This window comes from Scyliorhinus canicula, chromosome 13 (assembly GCF_902713615.1).
Source record: "Scyliorhinus canicula chromosome 13, sScyCan1.1, whole genome shotgun sequence".
NCBI classification, from domain to species: Eukaryota; Metazoa; Chordata; class Chondrichthyes; order Carcharhiniformes; family Scyliorhinidae; genus Scyliorhinus; species Scyliorhinus canicula.
The window spans coordinates 125,767,924-125,783,942 of record NC_052158.1 but is presented as its reverse complement, the minus strand read 5'-3'; the positions used below and the strand labels follow the sequence as shown (position 1 = coordinate 125,783,942).

The 16,019-nt window shown below is 40.6% G+C and overlaps 1 protein-coding gene across 2 annotated transcripts; it reads left to right on the top strand.

Annotated features, from left to right (window-relative positions):
* Positions 1-3,361: 3,361 nt before the first annotated feature.
* LOC119976016 (UAP56-interacting factor-like) lies at positions 3,362-15,145 on the top strand. Of its 2 annotated transcripts, none has more exons than XM_038816075.1 (8): positions 3,362-3,545; positions 6,711-6,826; positions 7,087-7,183; positions 8,887-8,945; positions 9,674-9,709; positions 10,136-10,207; positions 10,624-10,750; positions 13,981-15,145. In XM_038816075.1, exons 1-8 carry the CDS (start codon positions 3,495-3,497, stop codon positions 14,074-14,076), a joined length of 654 nt encoding a protein of 217 aa, XP_038672003.1. In that variant the 5' UTR covers positions 3,362-3,494; the 3' UTR covers positions 14,077-15,145. The 2 variants fall into 2 exon arrangements, with proteins under 2 accessions (XP_038672003.1, XP_038672004.1); XM_038816076.1 differs by having other exon boundaries at positions 3,364-3,545; positions 6,714-6,826.
* The last annotated feature ends 874 nt before the right edge of the window (positions 15,146-16,019 follow it).

The following is a 16,019-nucleotide window of genomic DNA, read 5'->3' as shown; positions in this document are numbered from 1 at the left end:
AGAGGGCTGGTCAAGAGAGGAGGGCTGGTCAAGAAGAACGAACTGAGTTTGGGACCTGTCTTTTATAGGTCATAGGGCTTCGTGCCCTTTTGGGCGGACCCTCTATCTGCTGGGGATCGATTGGGTCTCTTCCCAATCGATTTGTTTGAATCCCCCCAATACTGAGGCTGTCCCTCGGCTACTGGGCGGGCCTTCAGGTACTTTGTCTTCAAACCCCGCTGGTGCCGGGGTGTCTGGTATCCTATACAATGTTGCAATCACTTCCCTATTTGTGTCCATTGTCCCTGGGATCGTCCCATTACCATGTTAACTGTCCCAGAGATTGCCTCATTAGTATGCAGAATGTTCGTTTCGGTGCTGTCTGCTCTCTTAGCAGACAGAATACACATTGGCTTGTTGCAGCCTGCTTGTGCTGCAAACTTTGTGCTTTTAACCTGCAAGCTTTGCGTTCCTCCATTTTGTATTGAGGGAATGGCCAACTTCGGTGGCCACACCAGAAACAGGACAAATCCAAACCAGCCAATTACCGCCCTATCCGTCTACTCTCCATCATCAGCAAAGTGTTGGAAGGAGTCAGCAACAGTGCTATGAAGTGGCGCTTAACTCAGCAATAACCTGCTCACGGACGCTCAATTTGGGTTCTGCTAGGGTCACTCAGCTCCTGACCTTATGACAGCCTTGGTTCAAACATGGGCAAAAGAGCTGAAGCCAGAGGGGAGGTGAAAGTGACTGCCCTTGACATCAAGCATTTGACTTGAGTATGGCATCAAGGAGCCTGAGCTAAACCGGAGTCCATAGTCATCAGGGGGCTGGTTGGAGTCATATCTGGCACTGTTGCACGTTTTACTTGAGTGTATTACGCGTTTATTGGAGTGTATTAACACGCCTCCGTTTAAAGGCCGTGTGCTTAACACTACTACAGCTCTGTGTGTGTATTTTCAGCTCTGAGTCGCCAGGTGCCGTATTTAGACACCTCACAAGTATTTCAAGGTCAGGTTCAAAGTAATAAAACTATACACCGATTAGTAAGTTCAAACGATTAATATTTATTATACAAATATAATAAATACGCATGCACACGCTAAAGACTAATACTTATTTCTACTATTAAACGACTAAATACTTATCTAAGTAGGAACCAGCAAGGTCAGGGGACAAGGCCGTTGTTCCTTCCTGGGCTGCACCTTCTGTTCGCTAATAGTCGAATAATGTATAAGCAATGCCGGGTTCACGTAGCGAGCGTCGTTTGGCACTTACTGAACGATGGCTGGTGCTCAACGGCTGGTGATGGAAGACAGGATCTGGAGGCTGGAGTCGGAGTCAAAACAGCAGTCCAAGCCGGAGCACAAAAACAGACAGACCTTTATAGGTCCGTGCCTTTTCGGGGCGGGCCGTTACCTGCCATGTATCGATTGGGTCATTTCACAATCGATGTCTTACAAATCCCCCAATCTGAGGGTCTCTTCTCGATGGGTGGGGCGGTCTCTAGGGTCTTTTGTGATGGATACTTCTGGTGCCGTTTCGTCTGGGCGTCCACTCAAAGTATCCATTCAAACCCAAATGTTGCTATTGTGTGTGCCCAGATCTGGATTGCCTCATTACTATGCAAAGCGTTTTGCTATTTACACCTTTGGTTGAGATCTTTCACCTGGCCATAAACTAGTTTTGATACGTGCAGAATGCTAATTAGCCTTTGCAGACTGCTTGTCCTGGCTAAGACTGTTTTCTCCCTACAGTCTTAGCAGTTCTCCATTTTGTTAGCCCAGTGTCCATCTTAGGTGGCTACAGCGCAAAGGAAGGTAGTTGTGATGGATGGAGATCAATCATCTCAGCTCCAGGACATCACTGCAGGAGTTCCTCAGGGTACTGTCCAAGGCCCAACCAGCTTCAGCTGCTTCATCAATGATCTCCCTTCCATCATAAGGTCAGAAGTGGGGATGTTTGCGGATGACTGCACAATCTTCAACACCATTTGCGACACCTCAGATAATGAAGCAGTCCATGTCCAAATGCAGGACATTTGGCCTGACAAGTGGCAAATTACCTTTGTGCCAGGCAATGACCATCTCCTACAAGAGAGGATCTATCCACCGCCGCTTGACATTCCATGCCATTGCCATCGCTAATCCCCACACAAACAACATCCCGTGGGTTACCATTGATCAGAAACTGAACTGGACTAACCATTTTAATACTGTGAGTACTAAGGCAGGTCAAAGGCTGGGAATCCTACAGCGAGAAGCTCACCATTGACCCCCCCCCCCCCCCCCAAAATGCCTCTCTACAAGGTACAAGTCAGAAGTGTAATGGATTACCACACGCACAGAGCCTGGATGAGTGCAGTTCCAACAACACCTCAAGAAGCTCGACACCATCCAGGACAAAGGAGCCCACCTAATTGCTGCTCCTTCTACAAATATTCAAACTCCCACCACTGACGAACAGTGGCAGTCATGTGTACCATCTACAAGATGCACTGCAGTAACTCACCAAGGTTCCTCAGACAGCACCTTCCAAACCCACGACCACCACCATCTGGAAGGAGAAGAGCCACAGATATCTGGGAACCTCTCCACCTGGAGGTTCCCCTCCAGGCTACTCGCCACCCTGGCTTGGAAATATATTGTTCCTTCACTGTCGCTGAGGCAATGTCTTGGAGTTCCTTCCCTAACAGCACAGTAGATGTACCTGCACCTCGAGGATTGCAGCGGTTCAAGAAGGCAACTCGCCACCACCTGTAGGACAACTAGGGATGGGCAATAAATGCTGGCCTAATCTGCGATGCCCACACCAAAATGAATGAAAAAAACATTTGGGATAGCCAGAGAAAAGACTTCCAAAGTTAAAAGAAATTTAGAACCAGGAGAATTCTGACCTGAACCGGCTGTGCTAGTGACCTGTGTATCGAACTTTCCTGGGAGTATATGTCAAATGGATGTAGAAGGAAATTTGAGTTAAGGTTGATTTAAGAGTATAAGTAACCATTCATTAACTATCTTCAACACAACTATTTAAGAGAGAATGTTGTTATTAATATTCAGGTTTGATATTTGTGTCGCAAATTATTTACTTTAAACATTGAACCCTGTTTTAGTTAATATGTGGGTTTTCAAATTTCCAAAATAGATTTAAATAAACTGTTACTGGTCTCGACTGAGACCGTAACATCGAACTGCATGAATTGGATTCCACTTTATCTCATTCAAAAATGATCACACAATGGTGTATGTAAAAAGTGCATTCCATGGAAATGAGGCATTTTGTTGGTGCGAAATTGTGTATTTCTCAAGCCCAATATTTTCCGAGAATTCTCTTGTGGTATACAGGTGAGCATACAGATTGAAAATGAAAAGTAAAGAAAAGCAATGCTTTCTTAAACCATTCCAGGAACAGCTGTGAACAGACAGGTACCAGTGGGAAAGAGGAGAGGTTCTGGACCGTGGAGGACGCGGTTTCAGGGTGTAATAACTGGCCTGGCAGCAAGAAAAGCTTTAATGCTACGAAAGTGGATCAGCCCACTAAACAGGTCGTCCCTAAGTCAGAAGGTAAATTGTAGTGTTTCATTACTTACTTTTATTATTTATAATGCATTCACATTTTGAGACTAATTATTTGTGCAATGAAATGTGAAGGTTTTATGATTGGTCATTATTGTGACAACAGTTCATTGAAATCAATGGGAAAAGTAAGCTTGGTGTTTCCACTTGATTCAGAAGATGGAGTAGTTCGCTTTAACAATTTTAACAGGAATGCCTGTTCTACTTTGCTCCAGAAATAAGCTGTAAACTTTCTCAGCCTGTTAAAACAAATACAACCAGAAGACTACCTGTCAACAAGACCATAGCAGTCCTATAATTGTTTTCTTCAGTAGATTTTTTTTTTCGTCTTTTTTTTTTTTGCAGCCTCCATAATCAGAAATAATAGCATTTGCACAGAATGACTGATGTCACATTCACTTGGTAACAGAAAAAATTGCCAATTGAGATTATCCTGCACAGTTGACAGGAAATATTTCATCAGAACTTCCGAGGTGTGGCAATCACACTTGGATTGCCATTCTACTGCTTTTTATTTTTGTTGTTATCTTTGTCAGAAGCTGTTAATTTCTTGCCCGACCTTCCAAACTGTGGTCTGGTGAAAAATGTGTAGCGTACTTGGTTCCTAAATCCTTCCAGTGCAGGTCAACAGTGTCGAGAGAAGTGAATCCATGCATCCTTTTTTAGGGCACTAATACTGCAAACCAGGTCCTTATGGTTAAATGCACCTTGAGAAGCCAGGGAGAAGGTAAGTGAGTAGCAGGTGGGGGGACTGAAGTGTATGGGTAGCATGGGGCAAGGATGTGTAGGGGTATAGGATGGATCAGGGTCGAATTAGTCGGGGGGGGGGGGGGTTATTGGAGGAGATAAGTTTAAGTTCTGGGTTGTGGGGTGGGTGGTAGGATGGTTGGGGTGAATAGGATGGACCAGGTTTGGGGGGGGGGGGGGTGCTGGTATTGTGATAGTCAAGGTTCAGGATGGTGGCCGGGGCAGTGCTTTAGTTACCTGGATGTTAGAAGCCGTTTTACTCCTTTTAACCTTTCTTGGGTAACGATTCTGCTCGGAGAGTACAGAGAACCATCTGTAGCCTCCAATTTAATTCAGAGTATCGGATAGTTCCAGCACAGTAATTGCCCGTCACAACTTTAAACTTTCTGGGCAATCCTCATGCAGTGCTTGCATGGGGACCTCTGGAGGAGATGCCCAATGCATCTTCCCGGGTATCTCTAGGTTATGGTGCCTTGGAGATGGGAAGTTCTGGGCCAATTTAGTGATAGAGCTTTTGTAGGGATACATCTTCAGTAATATCAGGTACTTTCTGGTATCTTGCGTAGATGGTATCAGCAGACTATATGATCACGAGACATCCCAGTCAAACTCCTCGATTCTTCCCCATCTGCCACAATTTACACTCCCTAACCAAGGTTGTTGAACAGTGATTAGAAGTGGGAACCCGAGCTGACCCCACCCCAGTGTCCTTAATTTCAGGGCACTGACCTATCTTTAGTATTTTTGCTTTGTGTTGTATATTGATGGCAGTTAGTTGATGATGCCGTGGTCAAAATTAAGAATTATGTGCATTGGCTCCATTTAATTTCTGAAGGAGTTGTTAATTCTTGGGATGTGTGTTCTGTTTTTAAGGCTGGTATTTATTGCTCAACCTTGGTGATCCTGAGAACGTAATGGCACTCAAGTCAGTGACTTGGTGAGCACGTCGAAGTGAACTAGATTGATGGACGACTGGAGTCACATGTAGGCCACAATGCATAAGGTTTTTTTGTCAACACTTCTCATCTTGCATTCACCAAGACATTTTGAAACTAAAACCAGGCAGCTTGACGGATTGGTCAAGGCACTGCCTGAGGAATGAAGCAGCAAATTACTTTCACTTATTTTGTTTAGCTGAAACAGGTGCAATTCGTACACTAGTTGCACCTGGTTCAACTGAAGAAAATAAGTGATACTCATTCGCTGGTTAAATCCTCAGGGCAATACCTTGTCCAATCAGAGTCAAGCTGCCATGTTTAAATTTCAGACCATGTTTGGCAGTTAACTGTCAATCACCATCAATTGGTGCATTCTCCATGGCAATACTTCTACCAATCAGAGCTGCTCAGCAATCAACACTCTTCTTGTAAGGAGCAATATGTTGATACCCTTACATTGTAGTGTTGTGAATGTCCTGATGAGTGCAGGATGAAAAGCTTTGACAAAAAAAAGTCCTTTCTCAGCAATATTGAATCTGCTGCATCTTAACTTTAGCCATGCTTACTTTTCTTCTTGCATTGATAACTTGCAGCTATTCCCGACACTACTTTTCACTTTTATTTACTACTCCTTTTTACCTCAATTTTAATACTACAGGTTATTACCTGGAAAAGTAAGGTAATGTTTGTGCCATTGGACTAGTAATCCAGGGACTGTTGAGATTGTATTAAAAGTGTCACTGGTTCACTGATTGGTTGTAAAACATTTTTAGGTTGTGATAGGTTCTATATTAATGCAGGTTGTTTCTTTCAAATGTCCTTTAGGGATGGAAACCTGGCATCCTTATGCATTGTGGCCTACATGTGACTCCAGTCGTCCATCAATCTGGTTCACTTCGACGTGCTCACCAAGTCACTGACTTGAGTGTCATTAAGTTCTCAGAATCACCAAGGTTGAGCAATAAATACCAGCCTTAAAAATAGCACCCACATCCCAAGAATTAACAACTCCTACAGAAATTAAATGGAGCCAATGCACATAATTCTTAATTCTGACCACTGCATCATCAACTAACTGCCATCAATATACAACACAAAGCAAAAATACTAAATATAGGTCAGTGCCCTGAAATTAAGGACACTGGGGTGGAGTCAGCTCGGGTTCCCACTTCTAATCACTATTCAACAACCAGCAACAGTCAAGTTCTGTAATAGCAAACGGCTAAACAGTGGATTCAATAAAGGATAAAGTAAAGGTGTTGAACTCAACGATACAAAAAAGTTGAAATTAAACCAATTAAAATATGAAGGAAATATAGCTTCAGAGATGCATTCAATCTTGTGTCAGGTGCATTTTGGTGTAAGGTTTTATTATAAATTTGATTTGATCTCTCTGCTCCCTTCCCACTCTCCATCCTCTCCTCTAGGCTTTCTGTATTTGGTGTTGATTTCTTCTCCATTATTTCAGCAGGTTGGACAGAGATCAAAAGTTCCACTCCAGCGCAACACACCAGTAATGAGGCAGAATGAAGGACAGTGGAGATGCATGCCAACACTGATGCATTCAATGCAGCTAAAGAGAAGGTAAGGAAATGTTGACAGTGCTATGTTTAGGGTGGTGAAAGGAAATGGAGAATTAATTTGACTTTTTATATTGGAACACAAAGGATAGAGTAATTCTTCTACGTTACTGCAGCTGGAAAGGATTTTGATAATTGTCCAAAACTACCTAAGTAAATATATTTCATCAAGGCAGAAGCAAGCACTTCTGAAATTGTATTAGATTCTTCATTCTGTAAGAAAATGTCCTTGTAGTCTTAATCCTCTGTGCTTATGATTTTCAGGAATCCAGTCCAAACCAATTCCTTCAGGGCTCCAGCAAAGATGCAACAAAATAAAGAAGTGCGACAGGCAACATTTCTTTTCAAAAGAGGCCTAAAGGTATGGACACGGTCATAGAACATACAGTGCAGAAGGAGGCCATTCGGCCCATTGAGTCTGAACCAACCTACTTAAACCCTCACTTCCACCCTATCCCCGGAACCCAATAACCGCTCCCAACCTTTTTTTGGTCACCAACGGCAATCCAGCATGGCCAATCCACCCAACCCGCACATCCCCAGAAAAATAGCTCAATGACTCAAGGTAGAAAAAACTATTTTATTCATAAGTGATATCTATAAATAGACATTGATTACAGAGGCAAAAGGTTCGCTTTAAGTGGTGCGAGTCTTTATGATGGCAAGATTGGACATAAATTCAAGAGTATAAAGAAAAGAATGAGAAAGGGTTTTTGGCCCATCAACTTTCGTCTTTCTTTAGATGATCTATGCTCTACACTTCCTAACTTTCCTCATGAAAGAGATTCCCCCAAAACACTTTCTTTGCATGCTGCCCTCTACAGACAGCTTCCTTGGCAGTAAAGGAACTAAAGTATTGGCAAGTGCTTGAGTGTTTACTAGCCTTGTAAACATTTATGTTGATTTAATGCTGTGTGATAAATAGCTTGAAGTTGAATACTAATACAAATGAGTTTTTTTAAGTGGCAATCTCCAACATGAAATCCCTCGGGCCATATCTTGAACGCTGTTCTTTATTGATTTGAGAATCTTTTGTGTGTCTTAATGATTTCTAGAAGTTGCTGTTTTTCCCACCCGTGTCTACCCTCAAACCATTTCGCTTTTTCTGGTGGTGTTGATGTGTACTGGAGTTCAATTTCAAACACACTGGATATATCCTTTGATGTTTTTTGGCCATTTAGCTGTTCTGACGGTGGGAAACTTAACTTGGTGTCAACAGTTTACTTGACCTTGGTATTTCAGTTTATTCCCCCAAAAGTGGAAATAAACTTTGAATAGCACTAAGAAATGTGTGCCAAGAGGGCAGCACGGTGGCGCAGTGGGTTAGCCCTGCTGCCTCATGGCGCCAAGATCCCAGGTTCGATCCCGGCTCTGGGTTTTTGTCCGTGTGGAGTTTGCACATTCTCCCCGTGTTTGCGTGGGTTTCGCCCCCACATCCCAAAGATGTGCAGCATAGGTGGATTGGCCACGCTAAATTGCCCCTTAATTGGAAAAAATTAATTGGGTGCTCTAAATTTATAAATAAAAAAGAAATGTGTGCCATGTCTAATTTCCTCCCTGTACTTGGGGGATACTGGGCCAATTGTGATGTCCTTGCACCTTGTTAATGTCAGATGCTTTTTTTTTTTGTTGAGTCTCAATGGGGAGAATGTGTAAACTCCACACGGACAGTGGCCCGGGACCAGGATCAAACCTGGATCCTATGCGCTGAGGTAGAAACACGTAGTACTGACTAGTCACTTTAGATCGGGCTAGGTAGGAAATTGCAGATATCCTTTTCTGAATATTAGTAAACCAGTTTGGTTTATACAACAATTTGGCAACTTTCATGATCTTTATCATTCATTAGATTCATTAAGTTTAATTTCAAAGCCATGTGTGATGGGATTTGAACACGATTGATCTTGTTGAAAAAGGTTCCCCACAATCTGGGTTTCTAGATTTCTGTTCCTCTTTTTGACTACTGTTAGCAGAAGATTGACTATTTTGTCAGAAATAGAAATGGGGCTAAGCAGTTAATATCTGAAAGTAGTAACCTGTATCTGAAATGTTATTAAACACCAGGTGCACATGCAAACTGAACAAGGGGTGAATGGAGCAGCTACTAAAAAAAGGACAGAACCGTAAGTTCAAATACTGAACAAACTGCAGAAAATATGCTCAAATTACTTTTTAGATGCTGAATATTCTTAAATCCCAACATTGTACTTATTTGTTCAGACATATCTATTAATTACTACAATACATTTGTTTTCAGAGTTGAGTTGTCCAACCCAATATAAGTATAAAGTTAAAAGCATATGGCTCTTGATACTAATAGATTTGTTCTGACTTTTTAAGGATCTATCACCCAGTGAGAGAATTCTAAGAAATGCTTTTTGTTTCTCAACATCTCCCAAGTTCACACAATCCAATCAACAAGTAAGCACAAATGTTGCAAAGGTTTCATGTGCTAGATTGTCGGGGCTTGGCTCAATATGGCCTTTTAAATGCCTCTGCAATAACCCAATCAGGTCTCTGGTTTGTAGGCTTCATGTATGTGACAATTCTATTGCAAGATGACTGCTGTACTCCAAAAAATGGAGATGTGGAAATTGCTAGGTTCCCCCCATCCTTTCTAAAAATGTGTTGTAAATGTGTAACATTGTTGTACTTCAGAACAAAGGGTTTAAATTTGCCTGATAGGTGAGCTTGTTCTCAGCCAAAAATTGCTCTATGTAATAAAGAACCTAAAATGAATGGGAATCCATATTTACACTTGGTTTCCCTTTGATTTCAGTTACGAAAGCATATCATGTGTCTCAAAAATGTGACCGTTGAGGAATATGAATCTGATCTTTTTATTTTGCAGTTGGTTATCCAATTCCAGTGCTGCTACATTTGACCAGTAAGTCATCAAACTCTGAACCTACTGTAATTGCTATATGAATCAATTATTGTGTGGACAGGGAATCATTTGGGAATGTTTGCAACGATACAAGTTGGTACGTCTAATTGAGTCTTTGCCTCGACGCGTGCAGTTTGAATTGTAATGCAGCTAACCTACATATCAAGAAGTTGCTAAATTTTATTTGAGCCTGGCCTAATTCATGCTGTTTTGACCGATGAATGGTTCACTTTTTTTGCAAAAAGATTCTTAACATTTCAGTATGGATGTGGTATTTTACAATTTGTGAATACAGGAATGCATTTGTAAACAGAAGTGACAGATATTCTGTATGGCACAATGCAAAATATTTTGCAATTTAAGAAGAATGCCATTCTTTTATGATTAACATTTGCTTGTCAGTCACTTAGGTACTTAATCTTTCAGAAGTCGCGTTCCTGTTAGTAGCGGAGGAATTTTGACTGTGTCCATTCAGAACCCATCTGCCAAAAATACAGAGTATGTATTTCTTTTTGTTATTACCTTTTTTGATTCATGACTTTTTATTGAATCATCTGTAGCTTGTACTGTAGCTTGATCTATTTACGGTAATGTGTTAAGATCTGTTTTCTTTGGATTGTGTACCTTCACACCTGGAATTTCTAACACACTGGCAAAATTCAAATGATGTGGTACTTCTCCCTCCCTTTTGTCTGGCCTGCACCTGAATGCGCGGCACACACATGCACGTGCCCATGCATCCGTACGTTCTCCCCTGCTATTGTCTACTTTGGTTTAGCATCCATTTCTTCTAATTACACCTTTTGGGAATGCCATGTGATATTTTTATACATTTGTACTTGTATAAATGCAAGTTATATAAAAGGAAGAAAACTTTTATTTTGTTCTATTTACTCATGAGTCTTTTTCCATAGTTCTCAAACGTTCCGAATCAGACGTCCGCCATTGATGCCATTTGCATTAAAAAAAGAGATTGATGAAAAGAAGGAGCCACCAAAAGGAGTACCTCTGGAATTTGATATCAACAGTGTTGGAAGACAGGTAAATGTTTGCAAATTATTTTAAAATTGTATAGGTCGGCTCTTTTTTCTTGTAGAGCCAGTACCAGCTACATTTTGATGGAGGGCATGTTGCACCATGAGAGTTGCTATTCCCTACACATTTGACAAGTGCCATGTGACAATCGAGTTCAAGTGAAAATTAGATATATGCATGAAAGATGGGATGAGAAATGCTACATGACTTGGTGTTCCATTGAAACTAGTTATTTGACTTGCCCTATGCATTTGTTAGTAGTCTTGCCTAATTGCTTTCCCTTGCTGGAGAGCAACTTAATTCCAAATTATGAATTTGGGGATAGTAGTTTTTAGTCACTTGCTTAGATGGCCAAAGGTCTAATTTTTGTTGTAATTGCCTGACACACCCTTGGATCAAACATGGTACAAGGTGATTTAGGACAGTAATAGGGGTTACCTCCCCCCATACCTGAACTAGATATTCTTGTTTTGTGCCATGTGCTCCTTCAATAGCTCTGAACAAACACTGAGATGAGATCAAACATTAATTGCTGAGCAAGTAAGACACTATGACAAATATGCGGAACAGTCACTCTGACTAGGCTCTCAATTCTGTGAGAACAGCTTATCTTTTGCATAGAAATACAAAATAAAGAACACAAGCTGCTAACGAAAATCAGTCTTAACATAGTTTCTAGCATTTCTAACTTATTTGCCCAAGCAAATTGCTTGGGGCCTCAAAAGCTCAAAAATAATCGGACATTATAGGCTTCCCCTGCGTTTGGAAAACGCAATAGTTTAACTTATTGTTCCTTGTACTGTAACGCGGGACATACTCTCTTTAAAAGTTTAAGGTAGAAATGGGGCGGTTTCTACATCTTTTATATTTAGGAAATTTAATTGTCATAATGATCTCTGAGCCGTTCTGCTTGTACAAATTCATCTGTACATGTATTATGTAATTGATGTAAGATTTATGAGCCATTCTTTGGAGTATACAGCTCGAATGTGGGGGAAACATTTTTGCCAGCAGAGAGATCTCAATTGTCATAGCGAGACTGATCAGAACAGGATTGTTACGTGAAGATTTTGTAAGGAGACCAATTTTGATCAGTACTTTACAATACTGCATACTTGCATGATTTGAACTAGGCCTATTTAGATTATGGCTGCAAAGTAGCACAGTGGTTAGCACTGTCGATTCACAGCGCCAGGGTCCTAGATTCGAATCCCGGCTTGGATCAATGTCTGCAGTGTCTGCACATTCTCCCCGTGTCTGCATGGGTTCCTCCGGGTTCTCCGGTTTCCTCCCACAAGTCCTGAAAGACATGCTTGTTAGGTGAATTGGACATTCTGAATTCTCCCTCCGTGTACCCGAACAGGCGCCGGAGTGTGGCGATTAGGGATTTTCACAGTAGCTTCATTGCAGTGTTAACAAAAGCCTACTTGTGACAATAAAAATTATTATTGTTATTGTATTTAAGACTAACAGTCCTTGGGTGCAAGCACCCAAATGGTTCTGCTAATCATCAGCCTTTCTACTTGCTTAATCATTCTTATTTCTTTTAAAACAATTTTAACTTGCTGACTTATTTTACATTCAGCACAACAGACAAAAATACTACTGTGTAACTATTCTAGGAAGGTTGAAGATCAAAGTTTAAACTGAATCATCAACAAAAAAAGAACACGCTTTAACTCAAGTCTTCATGTGTTTCATGGTATCAGATACATCAAAACTGCTGCAATCAAATCGATATAAAATGGATTTCACAATCATGCAATACAATTTGCATAATTAAGTACATGTGAATTCTGTAAATGAATTACAGCTTCCAAAATTGAACATCCTACAGTAATGCTGCAGATCTGACACTTTTATTAAAATAATTTATCCTTTCACATTCTGCATCTCATTTTGTAATATTTGTTCTTCATTCAATTTGGTCTTAAATATTGTTGAAGTTCAGATATTTCTTTTTTCCATATCTGTTCATTTTTCCTATTTTATGGTTGTTTTTAATTCATTTTTATTTGGTGGTGACTTGTGCTGGATGTAATGTTACAATTTTATGAATTCCTGTTTGCAGAGGAGTCCATACTGGCTACACCTCCACCAGCAAAGATAATTTGCTGAAGTAATATTTTAACCCATAAGATATCCACTCCAGAGATATTTGGTTAGAATGTGTCAAATATCTGATTCTCGTTTAGTTTGAACCCAAAAACTGATGAAGTTGTTAGTTTCATTAATCTTCAATATTTAATCCGTTGCATGATTAATTGTTCGGCAACCTTGCCTGCATTTACTGCCACAAATTACATATCATGAAATTAAATTTTGAACCCATCTCACAATAAGTGAATACACAACTTCCTTTAATGAAGGTTTTCCGTTCACAAATAAATAGTATTTATCTTAACTTTTCTACATTTTATTCTCTAGCACAGCTAATTGCATATTCTAAAAGATGCTATGCAAAAGTTTTTCCCAATTAAGGGGCAATTAGTGTGGCCAATCCATCTACCCTGCACATCTTTGGGTTGTGGAGGTGAGACCCACGCAGACACGGAGAGAATGTGAAAACTCTACATGGACAGTGTCCCAGGGCTGTGATCGAGCCGTGTCTTCGGCGCCGTGAGGCAGCAGAGCGAACCACCATGCCACCCTCTGAGGCTATGCAAATTGATCCATTTAATATTTCCCATAATATCTTTAGTGAGAAATACTTTTCCAATCCTAGCAAAGCATTTGCGTCATTTGCCCACATAAATTGGTACATTTCATAAATATTTTGTTTGATGAAGCGCTTTGAGATGTTTGATATGAAAGGGTGTTAGACAAATATAAATATTGAAATCTAAAATGTAACTATGGCCTGTACTAGACTGATTTCCGCTGAGAGTTGTTATGGATGGCCTCAGCTCTGCTGGAATATGAAACAATAACCGAGGTGTCATTTTCCAGCTGTTAAACGTGTAGATGGATATCAAGTGAGGACAGGATTAAGGTTGTCTGTGAAATTCCACTTCCTAGGATTGTGCATGGAAAAATGGGAATATGTAAAATAGCAAAGGCTGCAAGTGAGTGGGAACATAGTCCAGCATGCAAAAGCATTCTCTGGAGGAGAGGGAGGATTTAAAAACTTGAGAACGATAATCTTCTATCGACATTTGTGTTCGGGAAGACCATTAGTTATGCAAACAGAATGCTTTGATGTGTATCACAAAATGTAATTGTACTTCTTCCTCTAGACTGGCATCACCTTAAATGAACGATTTGCGATTCTCAAGGAGCGGAGAACAGCAGAGACGCCAAGCAAAGGAGCACGCTTTGTGACTGTGGGATAGTTGAGCTGAATGACATTTCATCTGACAGAATTGTTGGGAAATTGTTCACAGGCACTCTGGAGTGATTTGCTGTCACAAACATGACATGACACATATATAAGCAGATCTGCTTGACTGTACTTTAAGGATCATTGTACAGTAACCATATCGAAGAACTGCTGACATTCCGATTATGTTTTAAAGTTTTGCTTTTGCCTGGGGAACAACAGTTGAAGATGATATCGAACAAACTGTTTAAATTGTCTCATTGCAAAGACTGAACTTTGTTAATTTCAAGAACCAATTCAAAGGTGAAGAGAACACCTAAATCCAGCACAAACGGTTGACTTAAAATTCAGTATTTTTGAAGATTTGTTAAAGTTTCAATCTAATTTTTTTTAATTCCAGTTTACCAGTTTCACAGTTTTGTAAGAAGGATTATGTCTATTGAACAGTGTTGTCTCATGAAAAAAGATCCAGAGGCACTTTTTCTTAGTCGGTGATTGGAAATATTTTCAATTCCTGGCAGCCCAAGTGGCCCTTTAGTGCCATAAGAATTCTGAAAGATGGCTGCAGAAAACCTTCTAACTTAAAATGCAGCCGTGTAAAAGACTGTAGTCGTTACTTCCTTAATGTTGGCGATGATGTGAGGTTATGCATAATATGGTCTGGGAAATTGAGTTACAACATTTGAAAATCAGTCATGGGAAGGCATTTTATTTCCTTGAAGGTGTCTATGCACCAACTAATCGAGCACTATTTTCGGGTATTTTGTATTAAAACTCAATAACAAAGATAACATTTTAGTGAAGCTCTCCTACTGAGATGTTTAGACGCTTTAACTTTACATTTTTAATAATGAGTACAGTAAGTTTTAATTTGTTTCCCTTGTAAAACAGTAGATGTAATGACTTGGGAAGATTGATCAGAGCATGTCTGTTTTGAAAATGGACAAGCTTGTTATCTTACGTCTCAGCCATTCCTTTAAATTTAAAATTCTCTGCCATATGCCATATTACATGAGCGGCATGAGTGTAATTTTGCTTATAAAACTTGTACTGTTTTGCATTAAAAATAGACCAAAAATCTACTTGTATGCTCTGTGAAAATGGATTCCAATCCAGGTGCATAATTATATGAAAACTCAGGTGTGCAGTGAAGCACAGTATATACCAAAAGTTGTGGAAATGGTACCAATGTATACTCCAGGTATGAGAAAACATTCACTATGTGTTCTTGCCATTCAGATACCAAAACCCAACAAATACTGCATGCCTTGTGCAGAACAGCCTTTTAAGTGCTTATAGAGGGAGAGACAGTTGGCACAAAGGGAGACAAAGTAACAAATCAGTGACTGTGGGGTGAAAGTTGAGAAAACAAGGATTTGTAAAGTGAAAGGTCAGTGGTGAAATTGGAACCATGCGACAAGAAGGAATACGGGCTAGGTTAGATGGTCTGGTGAGAGCTCAAATAGGATCATCTGAAGGTTGTTGGGGGATTTGAAAACACGATGTGAATGTGGAAATCGGAATGGGCTTGCAGTGGATGATCTTTTATTGAAATTTGAACTAAGTGGCACAGTGATTAGCACTGCTCCCTCACAGTGCCAGGGACCCAGGTTCAATTCTGGCCTTGGGTGACTGTGGAGTTTGTACTTTCTCCCCGCGTCTGCGTAAGTTTCCTCCTGGTGCTCCGGTTTCCTCCCACACTCCAAAGATCTGCAGGTTAGGTGCATTGTCCGTGGCCCTTGGTGTCCAAGGATGTGCAGGTTGTGTAGGGTTTGGGGTTGTGGGGATAGGGTGAGGATGTGGGCCAAGGCATGGTGATTTTTCAGAATCGGTGCAGACTTGATGCGCCAAATGGCCGCCTCCTCCTTCTATGGTTGTAAGTTACATTTTTCACCAGTGCAGATCTTGTAAATTGTACTTCCATCCCTGTCTAACAGGAGTACATAAATAACAAAT